The sequence below is a fragment of the Diabrotica undecimpunctata genome, chromosome 8 (genome assembly GCF_040954645.1).
Source record: "Diabrotica undecimpunctata isolate CICGRU chromosome 8, icDiaUnde3, whole genome shotgun sequence".
Lineage (NCBI taxonomy): Eukaryota > Metazoa > Arthropoda > Insecta > Coleoptera > Chrysomelidae > Diabrotica > Diabrotica undecimpunctata.
In genome coordinates this window covers 126,836,831-126,856,853 of record NC_092810.1, presented here as the reverse complement: position 1 = coordinate 126,856,853, position 20,023 = coordinate 126,836,831, and the positions used below count along the sequence as shown (strand labels likewise).

Sequence of the window (20,023 nt, the reverse complement as noted above, 5' to 3'; positions counted from 1 at the left end):
TTCTAACGGTAAATTTCAGTGGACTATCTCTATTTCAAAAATTTTTTTCTTTACGAAAACAAAATGTGTTCATGAAGTAATATTCTAAGCATCGTTCAGATATCTCTCTCAAGTCCAGGTCAAAAATCCAGGGTTGTCAGATGATTTTTTTTCATTCCTAGAATTTTTACCAAAATTTCCCTAGATTTCCCTAACAATCATATTTAGCCTAGAATTAGATTCTAACTCGATGCTTAGAATGGACCACCTCAGTCTGACGTCAGAATGAGCGGGGGTTTCAAAACCCTTTCCAAACACTTCTAATTTGAATGTATTGGTCACAGAAGAAGTTGGAAATACTGGTTTTTTAATTGTTTGAAGAATAAATAGGGACTTCTAGTACTGAACGTTCATTCTGTGCGATTTTTATTATTTGTTTTTCGTGGATTTGTGAGGCAAGAATCAGTGGCGCAACCAGAAGTTTGAATTTTTTTTTGCTACCTCCATTTTGAGTCCCTAAAATTTGGGTTTTAGTTTAATTTAAAGTACTAGAGATAGCAGTGCCAAAGATTCAGGTATCTATTATCTGCCTATCAACTAAAACCACCCTCTCTTACTTTTGCGCAGTTGACTGTCGCACGTATCGTACTCCGAAAGTGGAGTGGCTGCTGTAAGAATGGCAACATTTTTGGAACACTCCCCTCTCTTATCTAGATCTTATCTATTGTTCTGAAGCTATTTTCTTGTGGCATTTTAAAGTAATTACTATTTTAATTTGTATTTATAAATTAAATACAAGTGGCACAGAAAGCGATGGAGAGGTCAATGCTGAATATATCTCACAGATACAGAGTATCAAATACAATAATTAGGAGGAAAATTGGTGTTACTGACGCAGTTCAAAGGATTACAACATTGAAATGGAATTGGGCGGGGCATGTTGCCAGATTAAAAGATGGAAGGTGGACGAAGCAAATTCTGGAATGGAGACCTATTTAGACACGATGCTTATCGTAATCGAGGACGTCCTCTAACAAGGTGGTCAGATGACATCAAGCGCATTCAGCACAACTGGATTCAGGGTGCTCAAGATAGAATGTATTGGAATTATTTACGGGAGGCCTATGTCCAGCGGTGGATTCATAACGGCTGATGATGATGACTATTTTAATGGTAATAGTCCACAATTTAAGGTTAAAATAAGTTTATTGACGTTTAACATTAATCCAACTTGTAAATACAGTACATTTTGGAGACGGCTATCGCCGTATTCCCGTTCTCCCCCGCCAATCCTCCCGGTTCAAGGCATGCTCCTCCTCCACACCTCTCGATTCCATCGCTCTTCTAATTCCTTCATTCCATGAGTGTCGAGGTCTACCTCTTTTTTTTCTTTCAGGCGGCTTCCATTTGTGAAGTTTTTGGGGCCAACGTTCGTCAGGCATTCTCAATAGGTGTCCAAACCATTTTGAACCTCTTCTTTCAATTCTGTCAATAACCGTTTCTGTAGCATTCATGTTAATTCTTATAGATTCGTTGGTCTTCCTTTCCTGCCTTGATGTTTTAGCACGTCTTCTCAAATAATCCATTTCAACTGCCAACAATCTTCTTTTCAGGTCTGCATTAATTGTCCATACTTCAGAGCCATAACAAAGAACTGAGTCAACCATGGTTTGCCCTATTCTTTTTTGTTCCTTTTGGAAATGTTGCGATCCCACCATAAGGAGTTCAGATATCCTACAATTTTACGTCCCTGATTAATTCGGTGTTTAATTTCGGTTTCTCCCAAGCCGTTCTTAGCAATAAGTGCACTTAAATCTTTAAATTTTTCGACTTGTTTGATTTCCACGTCCTCGTCTATCAAACCTTGCATCTGAATTGATAACTAAATATTCTGTTTTCTTCATGCTGACTTGTAATCCCCATTTTAAATATTCTCTGTATAGACGCTTTATCATAAATTCTAGATCATAAGAATCTTAAGCTAGGACGACTTGGTCATCCGCAAAGTTCAGGGAGAACAGTACTTCATTTCCTATGGGGATTCCCATTCATCACTCTATAAAGTCTCTATATTATAGTCACCGACGAGAATCACATGAACAGTTAGAGAAAGAGAAACTATTAGAAACCAAAAATCGCCCGAGACCAACAAATATATACTTTAGCCCAGGTGAATTCGCAGTTCGTGAAATTCAGAAATTCTAACTCGATGGTGAAATTCCACCAGTCTAGTCTCCGACGGGAGGGAAATCACATGAACCGAATTCAGTAATTCTCCGAATAATACTATTTCCAAGTAAGATGATATATATGCAATTTTGGAAAGTTTATTAAAATCATCAGATTTTTTAAAATAGTCTTACAAATATTAAGAATTCCATAGATTTTTCATAGAATTTAATAAAAATCCCTTTTTCCCTACGCTAGCTTAAAATTCCCTAGGTATAGGGAAAATTATGAAAATTCCTTAGGTCTGGTAACACAGAAAAATGCTTTCATTTTTTATTCGAGCCTGCTCGAGCCGATTATAGAAACAGGACCTGTACAAGTACAATGTAATAGTGTCAGTGTCAGTGTGTCAGTGTCGACCAGGTAATGAGTGTCAACAAAATTTGATAAAAATCGAAATATCTCGGAAATATACTCTGTCGGAAACGGCAACATTGGAAATGGATTAATGAAGAAATTTCTCCATTAATGTTAAGAGTGACATTAAGAATCTAGGCGATATATACCACTTCTTACTTAAATCAGATACCAAGAACAATACAACATCACAGATAACTAACTTGACTGATATATCCATTAACAACTAACCTACCTTTATAATTAATTTTCATTAACTAAGAAAGATAACATTTCTTTGCTTTTCTTAGATAAATCTCAATAAGATATAATAATACATGAAAAATAGAATATAATTAAATAAAGAAAATCAAAATAATATTTCCCTATACTGGGATTTAATTTCATTCTTTTTTACCAATGAACCTTAACGACATAAAGATTCATAAGAACTACTTGAATTTGTCAGCGCATGCGTTCTGGCTAAAACAGAACCTCACTTTTAAACTTTCTAAAAATCAAAACTTTAGTTATTGCCGACAATTCAAAGAATTACCTCCTTTTAAATGTAGTTACATTGGGTTTTTCGATTAACCTTGGGTAAACCTTTGCGTGTTAAGTTCAAAGCTACCATACATTTCAAACCTTAAAAAAAAGACTTTTTTTGCACATAGTAACAAAAAACACCACTATGTTACTAGCAAAGTTTTTTAATATTCTAACTCTACAATTCTAAGTTACGGTAAGATCAATAATGTTTTAATAGATAATATATGGTAGCTAATTATAATTTATTCTCTTTCAGCCCTGAAGAAGCCAAATTAATTCTCTTTGGCGAAAACGTTCGGCAAAACAATTGATACTCATTAGAGTCTTTCTTGCAGATTTCCTCAATATTTAAGAGTTTACTATATATATGTATATATATATATATATATATATATATATATATATATATATATATATATATATATATATATATATAAGGGCCTGCGTAGCGCAAGCGGTAGGATGCTTGACTCGCAAGCCGGTGGTCCGGGGTTCGAATCCCACCGCCGGCAAGAACATCTAGACATTTTAAAAATGTCTATAGGCCCCAGGTCGACTCAGCCTGAATAAAAATGAGTACCTTGGGTAAAACCAGGGGTAATAATAGACGGTTGAAGCGTAGCACTGGCCATGTTACCTTCCTTGTATACCGTAGGCCCTAGATATAGCAGACTACCCTACTATACTCCCAAAGCCGCGACAGCGGTATAAAACGGGAGACTATTATTATATTATATATATATATATATATATATATATATATATATATATATATATATATATATATATATATATATATATATATAACGTTGGCGCGTTATAGGTTAAATTTAAAAAAATAAAAACTGTGCATGGCACTTGAGGAGTGCAGACATAAGTGAACACAGGCCATAGACGTACATGCATGAATAGACCTGCCTGTCATGCATGCATATACGACTGTTGTGGAAAAAGACCACAAGCATACGCTCTTTCATGCTGCCTGTTGCCTGATGAAAATACAATCGTTCAACCAGCATGCATGATGCCTGAGCGTGTGTGGTGATCACAGGCGCCAAATTTTTGGCAGATTTTATAATCAATCATGTCATGTCATCAATCAAAGCATGTTTAAAATTTCCTTAATTATTCGTCTTAGAAAATTACTTTCACGCCACCTATGTCTACATATTTTGCTAGATGCCTTAAAAATAACCCATAAGCAACGAGTAATTTGTCATGCTTGTTCACAACAACGAAATAGCTCACAGCAGGTTGTTCTTGCTCTTATTATCTTTCGTTAGTTAAATAGAAACTCTTCTTCTTAACAAAGAAGTTAGTTTCTATTGTCGAACAACCCAGCTGACTTTATAAGAAAAGCTAAGATGTTGGTCTTATTTGAAATAATATTTTCTGTCGAGAGAAAGCAAAAAGAGAGAGGGAACAAATCAGAGTTGTTTTAAATGTAGTTTTTATTTAGATTTTATACACATATTTGAGGTGATTTCAATCAAACATCTTAGTAACTTTATGTTTACGTATTCTCAAGACGTAAAAATCACTCAGTTGTTTATTTTAAGTTATATCAAATATTGACGTAGATACAACTATAACATTTCTTGCCTTTTTCTTATTCTTGAGGATACTAAACTACTCATAATTATTTTTCAGAAAATATTATTCGTTGTATTTAATAATAAATTGTGCAGTAACTTATCTCGTGCTGTTTAACTGTTCAATAAAATTCTTATAGAGCATTTACTTCAACTGTTGATAAACTATTTGCCTTTTATTTTTTATTGTGTATATATTTATTTCATGTGGATGGTGTACTTATCTCTTTCAGACATTGTAATTGATTGATATTTCGATTTGATTTATTATATAAACAATGTATATGTGGCGAAATATTAAGTGTGTACCGCGTAACCATAATAAGTTTTCTCTCACGGTTTATTTTATTCTCGCGTGATTATCTTAACCGTACCTTTCCTTTCTCGTTATCTTATTTTATATGTCGTAGGTTTCCTTGTTCCTTTAAAAATAGGGTTCTGCCCAATTACTTTTCTTCTCTTTATCTTCTAACTTCTCTTTTCTTTATCTTCAGTACTCCACTATCTAATTCTTTGTATTTGAGCTGAGAAGAACCCCGACCAAGATACCTCTACCAGATTAAAGCCCGAGCCTAGTGCCGTTCCCTAGGTAGAGTGCAACAAATTTAAATTTGGGAATGTGACGTAGTGTTTAACGCAGGTGGGCGGACTGTTTCTACCAGTGGCGGGCGGAATCAGGTAGATTTAAAATAATTTGTCACAAGTATATCCAATTAAGTTAACAATGATTTTGTTAATTTTTATTTTCATAGTTCATAATCATTATGAAGTTTAAAGTCAGTTGCACTCGAAAAATAATGAGTAAAATATTAGGAGTACTTTAATAAATAACAAATTCATCAATACTTACAATTTATTAATATAACCCCTAAGGAAGGATTTCAATAATATAAAAAAAAACAGTAGTTTATTTTAACTAATTAAGTAATATATTTATTTGTCTAAACAAGAAGTTAGTTAGTTAGTTATGATTTCTCGCATGATTCTAAGATCTCTATTCCTGAATTTGAATTACAATCTTCATCCTCAGAAAAGCTTTTTCCGGATAAACCAGTATTAACAAGTAAATTGCGTAAATGGTACAGCGTAGTGTCTAACAAATTAATGTTCTTTTTCGATTTAAATGTTTTTATAATTTTGCGCGTGTTTACATATATTAATCCACTCCTCTAATAACACTTCTTCTGAAAATTTAGTTTTTGCTATATTTTCAACATCATTTATATTAAATGTTGTATTATGAGTTGTCACTCTACCTTTTATCAAAGCTCATATTTTTTGATAGGGTTTAACTCCGGATGATAGGGAGACAAGTGAAGACCTTGATGTCCATGGTGTTCAAACTCAAAATATAATACATATACAGATGAAAAAACTGTCATAAAATTATCGTAAAATTTATTTTAGAGGATTTTTCGGAATTAAAATAAAAATAATCATTGTATATTTTTGCTGAACGATCTTTAACTCGTTATTAGTTTCGTTGACAGTCGTTAATAAGCTTTTTATGAAATTTTTGTCAAAAATAGAATTTGATTTATTATGAAACTTTCAAAGTAATTATGGCTTACATTACTGTTATTGTTATACCAATTGACTTTTTAATTTATTATAAACATGCACTGAATTTAAAAATTCACACGCATATTAACGCACACAGCGTTAGGTACAAATCCAGTCTCTTCTCCAGCCTGAACAATATTCAGCCTTTTGCCCTTAGAAATCGGTTTCTTTAAAGTTTTTCCACTTTGATCTGCCCAGTGATATAGTGCAGTATGGCTGATGTGTACCTATATATCTTTCATTGGTATAAATTATGGTTCTACCCTCAGATCAAAATTGAATTAGCTGCTTTAAATATTGTATTTGTTTTGAACGAATATCATAACTTCTCATTAGGACACTCCTATTCTCTTCGGATTTTCGCATTGTCTTTGGATTTTCGCCCCAAGCAGTTTGTTCGAGATGATTTGAAGAGTATCTGTTCAAAAGTATGATGGTTTTATTTGTTCCTATCTTTTTAGGAGCCATATTGTTAAGTAACTATTATTAATAACTAAAATAAACACACTATAGATACCCTAAATGATTTAATAGTAAACTAATTACTACTACCAATATACTAAGCATTAAAATAAAAAAATTAATAAAATATCCAACACGATCAAATCAACATGTCAAACACTCTCTGCGATACGTACTTCTCAAACTACGACACTGGCAAGCAGTACACTGGTCGTTTCCATGGAAACACTAGTAAATACGATTCACTGCGCATCGTCGAAGTATAAGTCATATTCCCAACCTAAGTTTGTTGCAGTCTAACCTCAACTCTGTTATTAAAGAGGGTACAATATATCAATCTATGGTATAATTTCACTATTTGAGAGAGTGAGTCATCGTTTAAAGGCCCAGAAATGCGGAAAGCTGTTTGGAAATCCAGTGACGTACACTTACTTTTATTTTAACGTTAATTATATTTTATTTTTCAAATATTAATGTTCGAAATAGGCCACAATATATTTATTTACAAGTTTTTACTGACGTTTCAATCTCTATATCCAAAGACCGCTTTCAAAGATATAAATGATAGTTATATTTATTTTATTTGTTTATTATTATATATTTTTATAATCTTATATTGTTTATTTTCTTTTTTTTTCTATCTTTAAAAACGAAATAGAGATCGAAACGTCAATGTATTAAACATGTAAATAAATATATTGTGGCTTATGTCCAACCTTCTCCCTAAAAATATAGTATGCCACAAACAAGCAGCTATAGAAAAATAAATATATCTGTGATTTGTATGTTTGAAAACGGTCTCTTTATAGAGATTGAAACGTCCGTAAATTAAACATTTGAATAAATATATTGTGGCTTATTCCCAACATTATTTCTAAAAATACAGAACGACAAGCGAAAAGCCATAGAAAATAAATAGTACTATCATTTGTATAATTAAAAACGGTCTCTAGATATAGAGATCGAAACGTCAATAAATAAACATATGAATAAATATTTTGTGGCTGTTTCCCTACATTCCCCTAAAAATACAGAATGCCACAAACAAAAAGCTATAAAAAAGAAGTAATTTTGCAGAAAGTTTACTGATACCAAACCGGCTGTCGCGGAAGATACGCTAAAAAGTCTTTTGACGTGACCCGTCCTTAAAGAGTTACACAATGAAATTTTTTTAAAACAAATTTTAAGACAGTTTCCACACCACCCCAGAGGTATGTCTTGTGGCGCGATATTTTTTTTAAATGGGTGTTCGCCAAGAGCCATATTGTCTTATTAAATAAAATGAACAAAACACTTAAACAGTATAAAACAAAACAAAATAAAATCCTATAAAACAAAATAAAATTCTATAAAAACAAAATAAAAATAATGTTTGATGTGTTTAAACACAAACACTATACACACTTACTATGTTCTTCTCGTTTTTTTTTTGTTTTTGGTTTTTTTTATGCTGATGTTCTTATTAAACTATTAGAAAATATTATTCGCTGTCTAAACCTGAAGATGCAGTGCGCTATCGCTGTCATTATCTTCACCACCTGGTGTAATTATAATTGGCTCTAGTAAAACTTTGATATGAGTGTCAAGTTCTCACATACGATGTTCTTCTTTAATTATGTGGCCTATACATTTAGCCCATTTCTCTGGAGTTACATGGAGGATTGCTTTAATCAAAAGTTTCTTAATTTCGTTTAATTTGAACGTTTTGTTATTGCGTGCTACTTCTCCTTTCACTTGCTCCCAGATAAGTTCAATGGGATTAAGTTCGCAATGATAAGGTGGTAGACGCAGAACTTTGACACCATAATCTTTTGCAGTTTCATCTACAGCATATTTAAGATATTCAATTTTCCTTAACCGTGCAATGTCAAGTAGCTAAATTTTGAGCATTGATTCTTCGTATGCAATCCCCTTTTCTGTAAGCCATTCTTGAATCCTCCCTTTCAATTTCTTTAATAATCACCTGTCTTTTTTCGACTCAAATTGAAGAAAACCATCATCAAGAAACCCTGTATCACTTCCTATATGGGTGACGATTAAACGCCGTCCCTTTCCTGATGGAGCTTTTAATCCTGTATATCAGCCTTCTATAAATGCTTCGCGTTTACTTTTGACATTTAAATCTTGCCAAACTTTTCCAACTGTATGACCTTTTCCAACCTTGGTTAATCCAGGTTTCATCCAAATAACATATTTTGCGTCCAGTGCTGCGAATTTTGCGTATTTCTTCTAAATATTTTCTTCTCCGCACAATAATTTTATTTTTTTCTAATAGCATACTTTTTTTGTTGAGTTTTACATATCGAAAGTTCATTTCACGCATGGTCCTGGTTAAGACTCTACGAGATATCTTGGGTAAGGAGTCATCATTTTCGAGCTCTTGAGAAATATTTTTCAGTGTTGGAATTTCACTCCTTGTCTCGTCATCCAAAACAATGCTTTTCCTACCTCTAGTTTTACCTTTTTATTGCTTTTTATTTTCCGATGTACTTTTAAGTACACGATAAATACAGCTAACGGATACTTTTGTTAAACTGCTACAAATGTCGACCGCTTGGCTAACATTTAATTCCATTTTTCTGCCGACAATTCCTTCATAAACGTTTCGTATTATTACCTTCTCTTCGGACGTTAACATTTTCCGTCTCTTTTGCGGCATTTCATTTTTGGAATCAACATCAGAATTTTGCAGTCTTCTCTTGGAACAACTCGGTTTTTCGTCCAACTCCAATAAAACTCAAACCAAATAATCACAGAATATAACTAAAAATTTACTATAAAACGACAAACTATAACACTCATATTATCAATAACACGTTTTATCAATAATACAAACTTACCGCATAAAATACCCTACCCTCAGAAATGCCAATGTAAATAACCTATTGTTGATGGGCACTCGCTCAACAAAAACTAGTTTTACGGTTTTCTGTGGATCTGAATTGAAAAGGGGTTCCGTCGCTAATTCCAAAGTTGCCAAACGGTTGAAAAATATTGTTTTAAAATATCGATTTTTATTTTATAAATTTAAATACGTAACGAAACGGAACATATAAATAAAATTTATTTCATTACAATTTTGTGCTTAATTTTTACTATTGAAAAAATCAGGTTTTTTGTATTTTTATGACGGTAATAATCGCTGCGTGGAAGAATACAGGTTTTGTATGACCATAATTACTACTTGTGAACAAGAATTGGCTACACTGTACGACAACTTCTGGTCAAGTCTACTATAGAGAAGCACAAATAAATATTCTACTTTATATATTCTGTAATTACTTATGAGGAAACGCAAATTGCAATCGAGAAAACAGGCAGTTTTCGAGGGCCGCTGTATACATTTAACTTTGAGGATATTCGGCGTTTAAACTATGATATCACTCTCCTAAATTGAGGGTTTCTACTTTAGTAGAAAGTAAAATTCGGCAGTTGGCGTCACTGCGTGCGGTCTAGCATTATCGTGAAGGTACGTTTGGTAAAAACAACATATTATATCAAATACATATATTACATACAAAACAAAGTATATACATATAAAAATAAAACAAAAATGTACAAAATATATTTAATACTATAAATTCTTTCTTGCCACTGCAATGACTTTCTTTTTGCATTTAATTTTTATCTCGTAAATAATTAATATCCTGAATATTTTCTCAGTACGATAAATACATTTAAAATGTAATCTTAATATTTAACGTTTATTTAATTTTTAAGTCTTAAGCTTTTAATTGAGGTTTCTGGGTGATACAGTTATGAAAATACTAAGAACCACCCAGTCCCAAGATATTAAATGAAGGAAATACTCGGAAATTTACCGATCTAAATAAAATAAGCTGCTTAGCAAATTAATTAGAAATCGTAGTGACCTGAAGCTGGTTATCAACAATAAATATAATAACGCCAAAAAGTAGCGGCCTAGCCCGCTATAACTCATAAATTGCACTGATAGGATCAAAGATATCCTATTTTAAATTGATTTAAAATTTTAAATTTAGAAATATATAGGTATTGTGTATGTATCCAATTCCCAAATTAGTTAAATTAACTTTTTACGAGATTTAGCACCAATGTAAAAATTATTTTTACGTTTTCTGAGTATATAATTTGTAGTAAAGTCCCTCCTTTTGCAAAAGTTCTTGATGGCTTCCGGCTTCTGCAATTACACCATTTTCTACTACACATATCAAGTCTGCATCTTGTATGGTTGTTAACCTATGGGCAATTGTAACACACGTCCTTCCTTTTTTAGCTTGATCTAAAGCGTCTTGAACAACCTGTTAACAAAAATATTACGAAAATTATTTGTTGTAAAATAAAACTTATATAAAATATTGCTCTGAAGATATTTTCTTGTGACATCTATTTTTTAATGCAATTTACTATTTTTTATTGAAATAAGCCAAATTGTACTTTCTTTAAAATTAAGTTACTAATTAAATGTAAAGGCCTCGGTTGGCTTATTTGACTCGGTGGCCATTCTTCGAGCGGGTAAAAAGTATGTTCCTTTAGGTGAAATCTCATAGCATCGACCTTGTGTCATTACTTTAATAAATGTAACCATGATTGTCATCGGTGTGTAAAGAGGTAGCAAAGCGCAATACATAACGATGTATCCTGTTAGCATCACTAAGCCTCTCCTACTCAATTCCTATCTTCACCTCCAAGTACACACCAGCAACCTGAGCAATCCCACTGGAGATTGGGTAACCACCACCAGTAGAAGGTGGGGCCAGGGTTGACGAAGAAGGGAGCCTTGATCCTTCGATGAATAGGGGGTTGAGCGAAGGGCTAACAACCCTTCCCTGTAAAACTCAATTTTTGCGAAACAAACGGACGTATCTTACAACAACGAACTCAGCAAAGAAAAATGGACATGATTATCGATTTAAAATTTGGAACCTGAAATGTGCGAACCCTCTTAAAGGCAGGAGCTATGATAACTATGGCAGAAGAAATACATGGTTGAAATATTGGCACTGCAGGAAATCAGATGAAAGAGCCAGGGAGAAATTCGTAAAAATAAGTTCTCACTATCACCACTAACATCATCACTAACACCAATATCAGACAGAATTTGCACCATAAGATTCAAAGGTAAACTGCATAACGTGATAATGGTTAATGTATATGAACCGACGGAAGAGGCTGATGAAGATGAGGTTGAAAGATTCTATGAAGAACTTCAGGAAGTATGTGATAAAACTCAAAGACACGATGCTGTTATAACATTAGGCGACTTTAATGCTAAGCTGGGGAAAGAAGAAACTTTCGTAAACATAGGTATTTGGGAAAAATATTTTGTATAATGAGACCAGTCAAAATGGACTTAGGGTTGCATAATTTGCAACAGCAAATAATTATGTAGTTTTCGTTAGAATTTGTATTCTTTTCTTAAAAAAGAATACAATCGATTAGAATATGCAGAAGAAAAAAAAGAGAGGCTTTGAAAAAACAATTACAAGAAATCCTAGAACATAACAAACATGAGGGCAGAAAATTCTGTAAAAGAATAAAAGAAAGCACACATTTATTTACACCAAAAGTGACAATATGCAAAAATAAGGACGGAGAACTACTAACAGAGAAACAAAAAATTATAATGGGATGAAAAGAATACTTTGAGCAAAATCTAAATGCAGACAGTGGAAGTGATCAAAACGAGACAATATATTTTACGGCAGAGCAGCACATTAAAAATTCGAGTTATGAAGTAGTTGAAATAATAAAGAAACTAAAAAATAGTAAAGTGCCAGGAATGGACGGAGTTTCGGCAAAATTGTTGAAATATAGAGGACCCGAACTCTGGGGAAGAATCCATTATCTTATAAAGTTGGTATGGACCAAGAAGCAAATGCCGAGGGAATGGGCAGATGGTCTTATACAGCCAATATATAAGAAAAAAGAGATAAGAGGGAATGCGAGAGGGAATTACAGACCAATTACATTGCTAAATGTAGTATACAAAATCCTTTCTGGCATTATCTACACTAGAATATCAGAATACTCCGAAAATATAATTGGTGATTATCAAAATAAATTCAGACCAAATAGAGCCACTACAGACAGCATATTCATATTAGAACAATACAAAGAAAGCTTATAAATACGATATAGAACTATATAATATGTATATAGACTTTAAACAAGTTAAACAAGCTTTGATAGTGTGAAAAGTGACAAAATGCTGGGAGATCTCCGAAATCTATGTATACCAAAAAAATATATCAGCCTCATGAAAATGATGTTGCAGGGTTCAAAAGCCGCAGTTAGAGTAGATGGAGAACTGTCTCCCCTTTTTGACATTAACATATGGGGGAGACAGGGAGACTCACTTTCAACCATGCTGTTCAACCTAGTTCTTGAAGCAGTCATCAGAAAAACCAATGTAACCGGCTATATAAACACCAAAACAGTATACTGTATATGCAGACCATGTCGTTATTATTAGTAGAAGCAAGACACGACTAATGGAAATGTTTATGGAAATTGATCCTAAAGCACAAAAAAGACGGCTTAAAATAAACTAAAGAAAAACTAAATACATAACCATCAAAAGAACACATGAGAATGAAAATAATATAGCAATAGACAACTATACTATTGAACTTGTAGATGCCTTCACATATCTGGACACAAAAATCAATCAGAAGAATTCCGTAAGTAGCGAAATTAATGCACGTATTTCCAGTGGAAATCGTACATACTATGCTAATAAAAGATTGATGACATCGAAATTATTAGACAAAAGAACTAAAATGATTATCTACAGAACTTTAATAAGACCAGTAGTAACCTACGGTTGTGAAACCTGGGTAATGACGAAAACAGAGGAAGCCCAACTCAGGACATTCAAGAGAAAGATATTGAGAAAAGTATATGATCCGTTGCAAGAGCAAGACAGCACATGGAGAATCAGGAGAAACAACGAGATTAATGAACTGAATGAAGGGTATGACATTGTAAGATTTGTGAAAAGTCTGTCATGACTGTCAAAACTGTCATGGCTGAGACGTGTTCAGCGACAAGAAGGCACGAAAACGACAAAGAAGATATTACAGTGGAAGCCGGTAGGCAATCGGAAAGAAGAAAGGCCCATGACAAGATGGTTGGATGACGTGAGAGACGACCTGAAAACCATGAATATAAGACAATGGAGGAGTAGGACCCAAGAGAGATCTGAATGGAAGGGCATAGCCCGACAGGCAAAGACCCATCCAGGCTTATGATACCAAAAGAAGAAGAACCATGATTGTCGTCTAATTGATTTCAGTATCTAGTTCCAACTACTTTTTAAAATGATTCATTGATGATGGGCCGACTGGACCTAAGACGTTTTGGAATAACTAACCCTTTTGGATAAATTTTAATTATTTTTTAATAAAATAATATACCATTATACACAAAAAGTTTTTACTTCTTTGTGAGTTTTTAAAAGAAAATACCTCTTTTCAAAATAATCTAATGTAAATATGGCTGACTTGCAATGTATTATTAGCAGTCTTTGACTGGTATAACCCCGTGAGTGACAGCCATTACCCCATGATTTTGAAATAGGTATTTTATCTTGAATTTTTTTTATGGCTATTTTAAAAGGTTTAAGTTTTATATGGCTATTGTAATATTGCTCTTTATATTTTAGATGTCACAACATCCCATTGGTTCAACTAATAAGGCGCAATGGACTCCAAAGCAGCTATCAATAGCTACCAACGCGGTGCAAAATGGGAAGTATATTACAACAACTTCTAAGGAGCATGCTATTCCTTTCAATGCCCTTAAAGAGCGACTTAAAAGTCTATAACATGTGGTCCATGTCTATAGTAGAAGCCACAGTTAGAATGCAGTGTTGGTCTTACGGAGCGCAGCGATGTTGCTCATGTCGGCACAGTGATAAGTGTGTGGTAGTTTGGCGATAGACTGAGAAATCAGGACCGTACGCGCTTCATATATATATGTATATATTATATATATATATATATATATATATATATATATATATATATATATATACAAAAAAATGCAAGTAGTTCCCTAGTAGTACCCTATATGACACGATAAATATATATACATAAAATACACAAGAATATCATAACTGAAAAGTACTGTACGTACAGTACATATTATAACTGAAATGTACTGTACGACACTGTACGTACCGTACTAAAAAAAAACAAATGAGTTTCTATATTTTATTCTTCTAATATTAATCACAGTTCATATCTAAATGGTCCTTATCCTCTAAATTATCTCCTATATTAATTATCACCGGTTCAATTTATCTTCCTGCAAATTGTCTACCGTAAAGATTTTTTCTTCTAATTTCTTGACGTGGTTCACATAATTAATACGCTTAAGTTAAGCTTCTATTATCAACCGTTTGATCGTTTTTTCTTTAAAATCGGACGAAGAAAATCTGTCTTCACCTCAGACCAAGAAGCCAGTATAGTGAAACACTTAAAGACTGGCGAAGATGTACTACGGGTTGACACCTCTACAGTTCAGAAAAGATGCGTTTGAATTTGCAAAAAAACTGAATATTCATCAGATTTAACAATTCACCACAACAAGCAGGGTAGCTGGTAAAGATTGCCTAGAAGGATGATTAATAAGAAATCCATCTATTTCAGTGCGGAAACACTGAAGCAACAAGTCTTAACCGAATAAAAGGCTTCAACAAGCCTTAGGTAAAAACATTTTTCGAAAACCTTGAAAACGTGATGGAAAAATTTACACCCAACAATATATTATAATATGGACGAAAGAGGTATTACAACCGTTCAGAACATCAACAAAATTTTAGCAGCAAAAGGGCAAAAGAGAATGGGAGCTGTAATTATCGTGAAAGGGGACAAACCCTTATAGTTACTAGGGCGGTCCGATAAGTACTTAGCCTACAAAAGAAAAACGAAAATTTTGGAAAAGTGGCGATTGGTTTCTCAACATCGTCTCCTTTTAGGTTGATACACTTAAGAGAGGCTTTAACCCGTCTGAAAAATTTTTGTTTCTCGAGGTCTGCATATAGGCTTCCGTGGCGGCGATGACTTTATTCGAATTAAATTTCTGCCCGGCGAGTGCCGCTTTTAAGTTTGTAAACCAAAAGAAGTCGCACGGGGCCAAATCTGGAGAGTACGGTGGATGGGGCAACAGTTCGTAGCCCAATTCGACCAATTTTGCCATGACGACAACGAAGGTATGAGCCGGTGCGATGTCATGGTGAAGTGCACTTTTTCTTCGCCAAATGAGGTCTTTTTCTTCAATTCGGCGTCGAATATGTCCAATAATTCGGCGTAGTGGGGCCTTGTAACCGTTTTGCCCTTCTCCAAGTAGTCGATGTAAAGCACCCCTTGTGAATCCCAGAAAATGGTGGCCATCACCTTTCCGGACAATAGGACAGTTTTTGCCTTCTTCAGAGCATGTTTGCTGCGACCATCCACTGTTTCGACTGTTTTTTGGTATCTGGTATGTACCAGTAGATCCATGTTTCGTCGATGATTACGAAACAACGTAGAAAATCTTTCGGATTACTCTTAGATAGCGTCAAACACTGCTCTGAAGCGGTCTTACAGTGCACTTGTTGTCCGGACTGAGCAATTGTGACACCTATCGCGCCGAAAGCGTTCTCATGATCAAAATGCCATGCAGGATATGACATACGCAGTCTTTTGAAATTCCTACTGTCTCAGCTATCTCCTCACTCTTTAAACCAATTTTTTATGTTTGCCATTAAAGAAGTCACTGTATACAGCATCCAAATGCACTTTGAATTCCAAAAATAAAAATCGAATCACCGACCAGTATTGTTTTTTTTTTCATTTTTCTTAAATCCTCGGATACGGTAGTCTTCACACGCCGTTAAAACAAAACTACGAGTCCGATTAGGTTAAAATTTCTACAGCCGAACTTTTTATTCAGTGGTTGAAACATTTTAAAAAGTATGCCAACCCCAGTGAAACTAAACCAGTTTTACTAATTTTAAACAACCATGGTAGCCATATCACCCTAGAAGCTTATGAGTATTGAAAAGAACACTTCATAACGATGCTTCCGCTGATTTCTTATTTATCTTATCGCCTACAGCCACTCGATGTCGTTTTCTTTGGACCTTTAAAGAAGGCCAATAATAGGATGATCTTTTCATGAAGAGCCATCCAACCAAAAGGATTACAGTTTATTCGAATGAGGAACTCTTTAACAAAGCACACACAAATGTTGCAACGGTTGCTAAACCAATCTCTGGATTTTCATTCACTGGAATCTATCCTATAAACTGCCATATATTCTCCAAAGAGGTTCTCTCTCTAGAATCTGTAGAACCTGAGAAGTTGACTGCAATTTCACCATCTTATGGTTTACAAGTGGTAACGTTTCAAGAGGTTACCCCGCTGCCTGGTAACATCTTGAAACTCAGTAAGAAAAATGCACTCGCAAATTTTTATATCAACACCATTTAAAGTTGAGCTAAAAAAGAAGAAAGAAAACCGTAAAGAGCGTTTAAAATTGAAAGAACAAAAACAAACTTGTGCTCTTAAAGTTGGGAATTATGTTAAAAGAAAAGTATTTGATTCATCTGATTCCAAGGTGGACTGTCCAAATGAGAGCGATTCATGTCAGGAATCTGGTGTCAGTGACTCAGTGCACTTTGATGACAGCGAACTTGAAGATAAAGTACCCACGCACAGAGTTTAGCCTGAATTTTAGTTAAACAAATTAACGTAGGTGAATTTCTTCTTGTGACAGTTTCAAATTGCAAAAAGCAAAATTTTCCGGCTAAACTGCTTGAACTGAGGAATAACTTAATTTCAGTAAAGTTTATGCGGGCATAAAATAGGTCAAGGGCACATATTTGAAATAACTGCTAATAATGTAAAATGGTTGAATTTGTGATGTAGATCAGTATACCTTTCGTTGTTATGGAAATGAGAAAAACAAAAATTAATTTGCAATCTATTACATAAGAATAATTTTTATTATTGGTTGTATGTTACATATAAAAAAAGAATACAACTTCATTAAATCGATGGAAGAGCAAAAGATAATAGATATAGTAATACTAAAGATACAGATGAACGAGTTGTGCTTGCTTACCTTCAGCACAACTTGTTCATCAAAATGTCAGAACAGTACAAGCCGTCGAATATGCGGGCTATGGATTCGAAATTGCAAAGTATGCTGAGGATCAACAAATGCATGCATTTATGAAGACAATTAGCAAGAATGACACGGCCAAGAAGGCGTATGTATTCAAGGAAGACGATTTGCGAAAGTTTTTCACAGATGCTCCGGAGATTACTTATGTATTTTTGAAGGTGGTAGCCATTTGCGATATCTTCGGCTCTTGCAGAAGATGTGAATTGTGCGATTTACGCTTACATAATACCAAGGAAGAAGGAAGCGCATTGCTTATTACTATCTGACCATCTAAGATTGTGATAGCTCGATGTTCTACAGTTGCTGATAGCTACGCAATTAATTATGTGCGTTTGGTGAGGAAGTATTTACTATTGTGATGGGTAGCACTTACGAGACGACAGACTCAGTGAAACACAGGTTGAAATAAAAATAAATCTTCTTCCGCTGTAGCTATCTAGAGAGTCCTTGTATATCTGAGCTATTCTATCCCCGACGTAATTTTTAGTGGTTCCTGTGTCAATGAGCGTTCTGTATGTTCTTTGCCCTATTTTCAGTGATGCGAACAGTCGAAAGTCATTGCTTGCTGGCTGTGTAACCGCGAAAACGAATGGAGTCGAATCTTGCATTACAGACTGGGACGACTCCTTGTTTCTCCAGTCTGTAATTTGTTTCCCTGGCGCCTTAAACAGCAGTCGCTGCTGTAAACCCCTTCTCTGCCGCAACGCGAAGAAAACTTTTTCCATTTGTTTTTGCAGTTTTTACGGCTGTGACCTAAAGCATGTCGTTTTGGTATCGTACTCTGCTTGGTCCGTACGTCTCCAGTTTCCACGACAAATCTGATTTGCTCTGGTCTTTTTGTCTTCTAAAGCTTCGTATTCTTGGGCTAAATCTTGTAATTCGGTTAAGTTTTCGAAATCCCGGCGGCGAGCATAAAGCTTATATTCTGGTAACAAATTTTTGTATATCCTTTCGAGTTCTTGGTTTCTGGGAAAGATCCTTCTCGCCTGATTAATATTTAAATCTCCTTGATATATCTATCCACTGGTTCGTTTTGTCTCTGTTTTCTGTTTCGGATTTGCTCCTCTAGTTGTAGCAAATATCCTCTGGGATAAAGCTTTTTTAAAATCTTCGCTGAAATCTGTTCACGACTTCCAATTTTTGTTATCGTTTCGGTACCATAACAATGCGTGGTCTCCTAACAATTCTGGTAATGCTCTTAATAGATCTTGTTTATCGATCTCGTAGGCCAAGCTTAATTCGTCTATCCTCTCTAAGAATTCTATTGCATCCGAATGTTTCTTGTCGAAGTGTGTGTTCCACTTTCGTACTTGATTTAAGCAATTCTGATTACCTCATTTGTTTCGGCATTCTTAATTCCTGTAATTTTTTTCAGATGACTGAAATTTCCTGGGTCAGTGTGTCGGATTCTGCTCCCTTGGAAGTTTTTTCTTTTGGGATTGTTCCTGTCGCTTCCTCGCGATCTTTAAAATAGGTTCTGAGTCGTACTCTCAATTCGTCGACGGTTCCCTTGGGATCTAGGCAGCATTTTTCGGCTTCGCGCTACAATTCCTCTTTGCAAAGGCGGTTTATCTACGACGTACCTGTTACTCTTTCGAGAGGTAGCTCTTTCGAGACGACAGACTCAGTAAATCACAGGTTGAAATAAAAATAAATCTATTAATTCTGGTAATAAACGTATGTACAAAAATAAAAATAAAATATATTTTATATCCCCGCCTGGATCCCGCGAGAGCGAATTCCCCTGCGGACGTCTGTAAAAGAAACATTATGATTACTAACAGAAAATAAAATACGCGAATTCGATCGCACGCAGACTTATACTCGCTTCCACCTCAGTCCAGCGGAAGCGCCAAACGCTCCCGCAATCAAAATATTCGGTTGTGCAGATCCACGTCATACTTTGAGACAGAGTTGACGGTAACGTTCAATCCACTATACCCACGAGTTCTGCTTGATTAAGGACAGAGCATAATCCTCACTGCGGAAGTCTCTCTGTCCGGGTTGGCCCGCAGATTCAATGCACCAGCGAGCCAGGGAACCTAGAGCGTTAGCCACAAGACTCATTTAACTCCGGCAGCCGATCGCTTTAAATAGCCGCTCCGGATCACACCTCGTCGTCTTGTCGTGGAAATGGATGTGTGATTATCGACACTCCC

The 20,023-nt window shown here is 34.7% G+C and overlaps 1 protein-coding gene across 4 annotated transcripts in view; it reads right to left on the bottom strand.

Moving 5' to 3' along the window:
- Positions 1 to 10,214: 10,214 nt before the first annotated feature.
- LOC140447980 (ATP-dependent translocase ABCB1-like) overlaps positions 10,215 to 20,023 on the bottom strand; it is a 76,072-nt gene continuing 66,263 nt past the window's right edge. For all 4 annotated transcript variants that reach the window (XM_072540976.1, XM_072540974.1, XM_072540977.1 and 1 more), the window contains exon 20: positions 10,215 to 10,990. In XM_072540976.1, the coding sequence (XP_072397077.1) occupies positions 10,799 to 10,990 (192 nt within the window). In that variant the 3' untranslated portion in view covers positions 10,215 to 10,798. The remainder of the gene's footprint in view (positions 10,991 to 20,023) is intronic.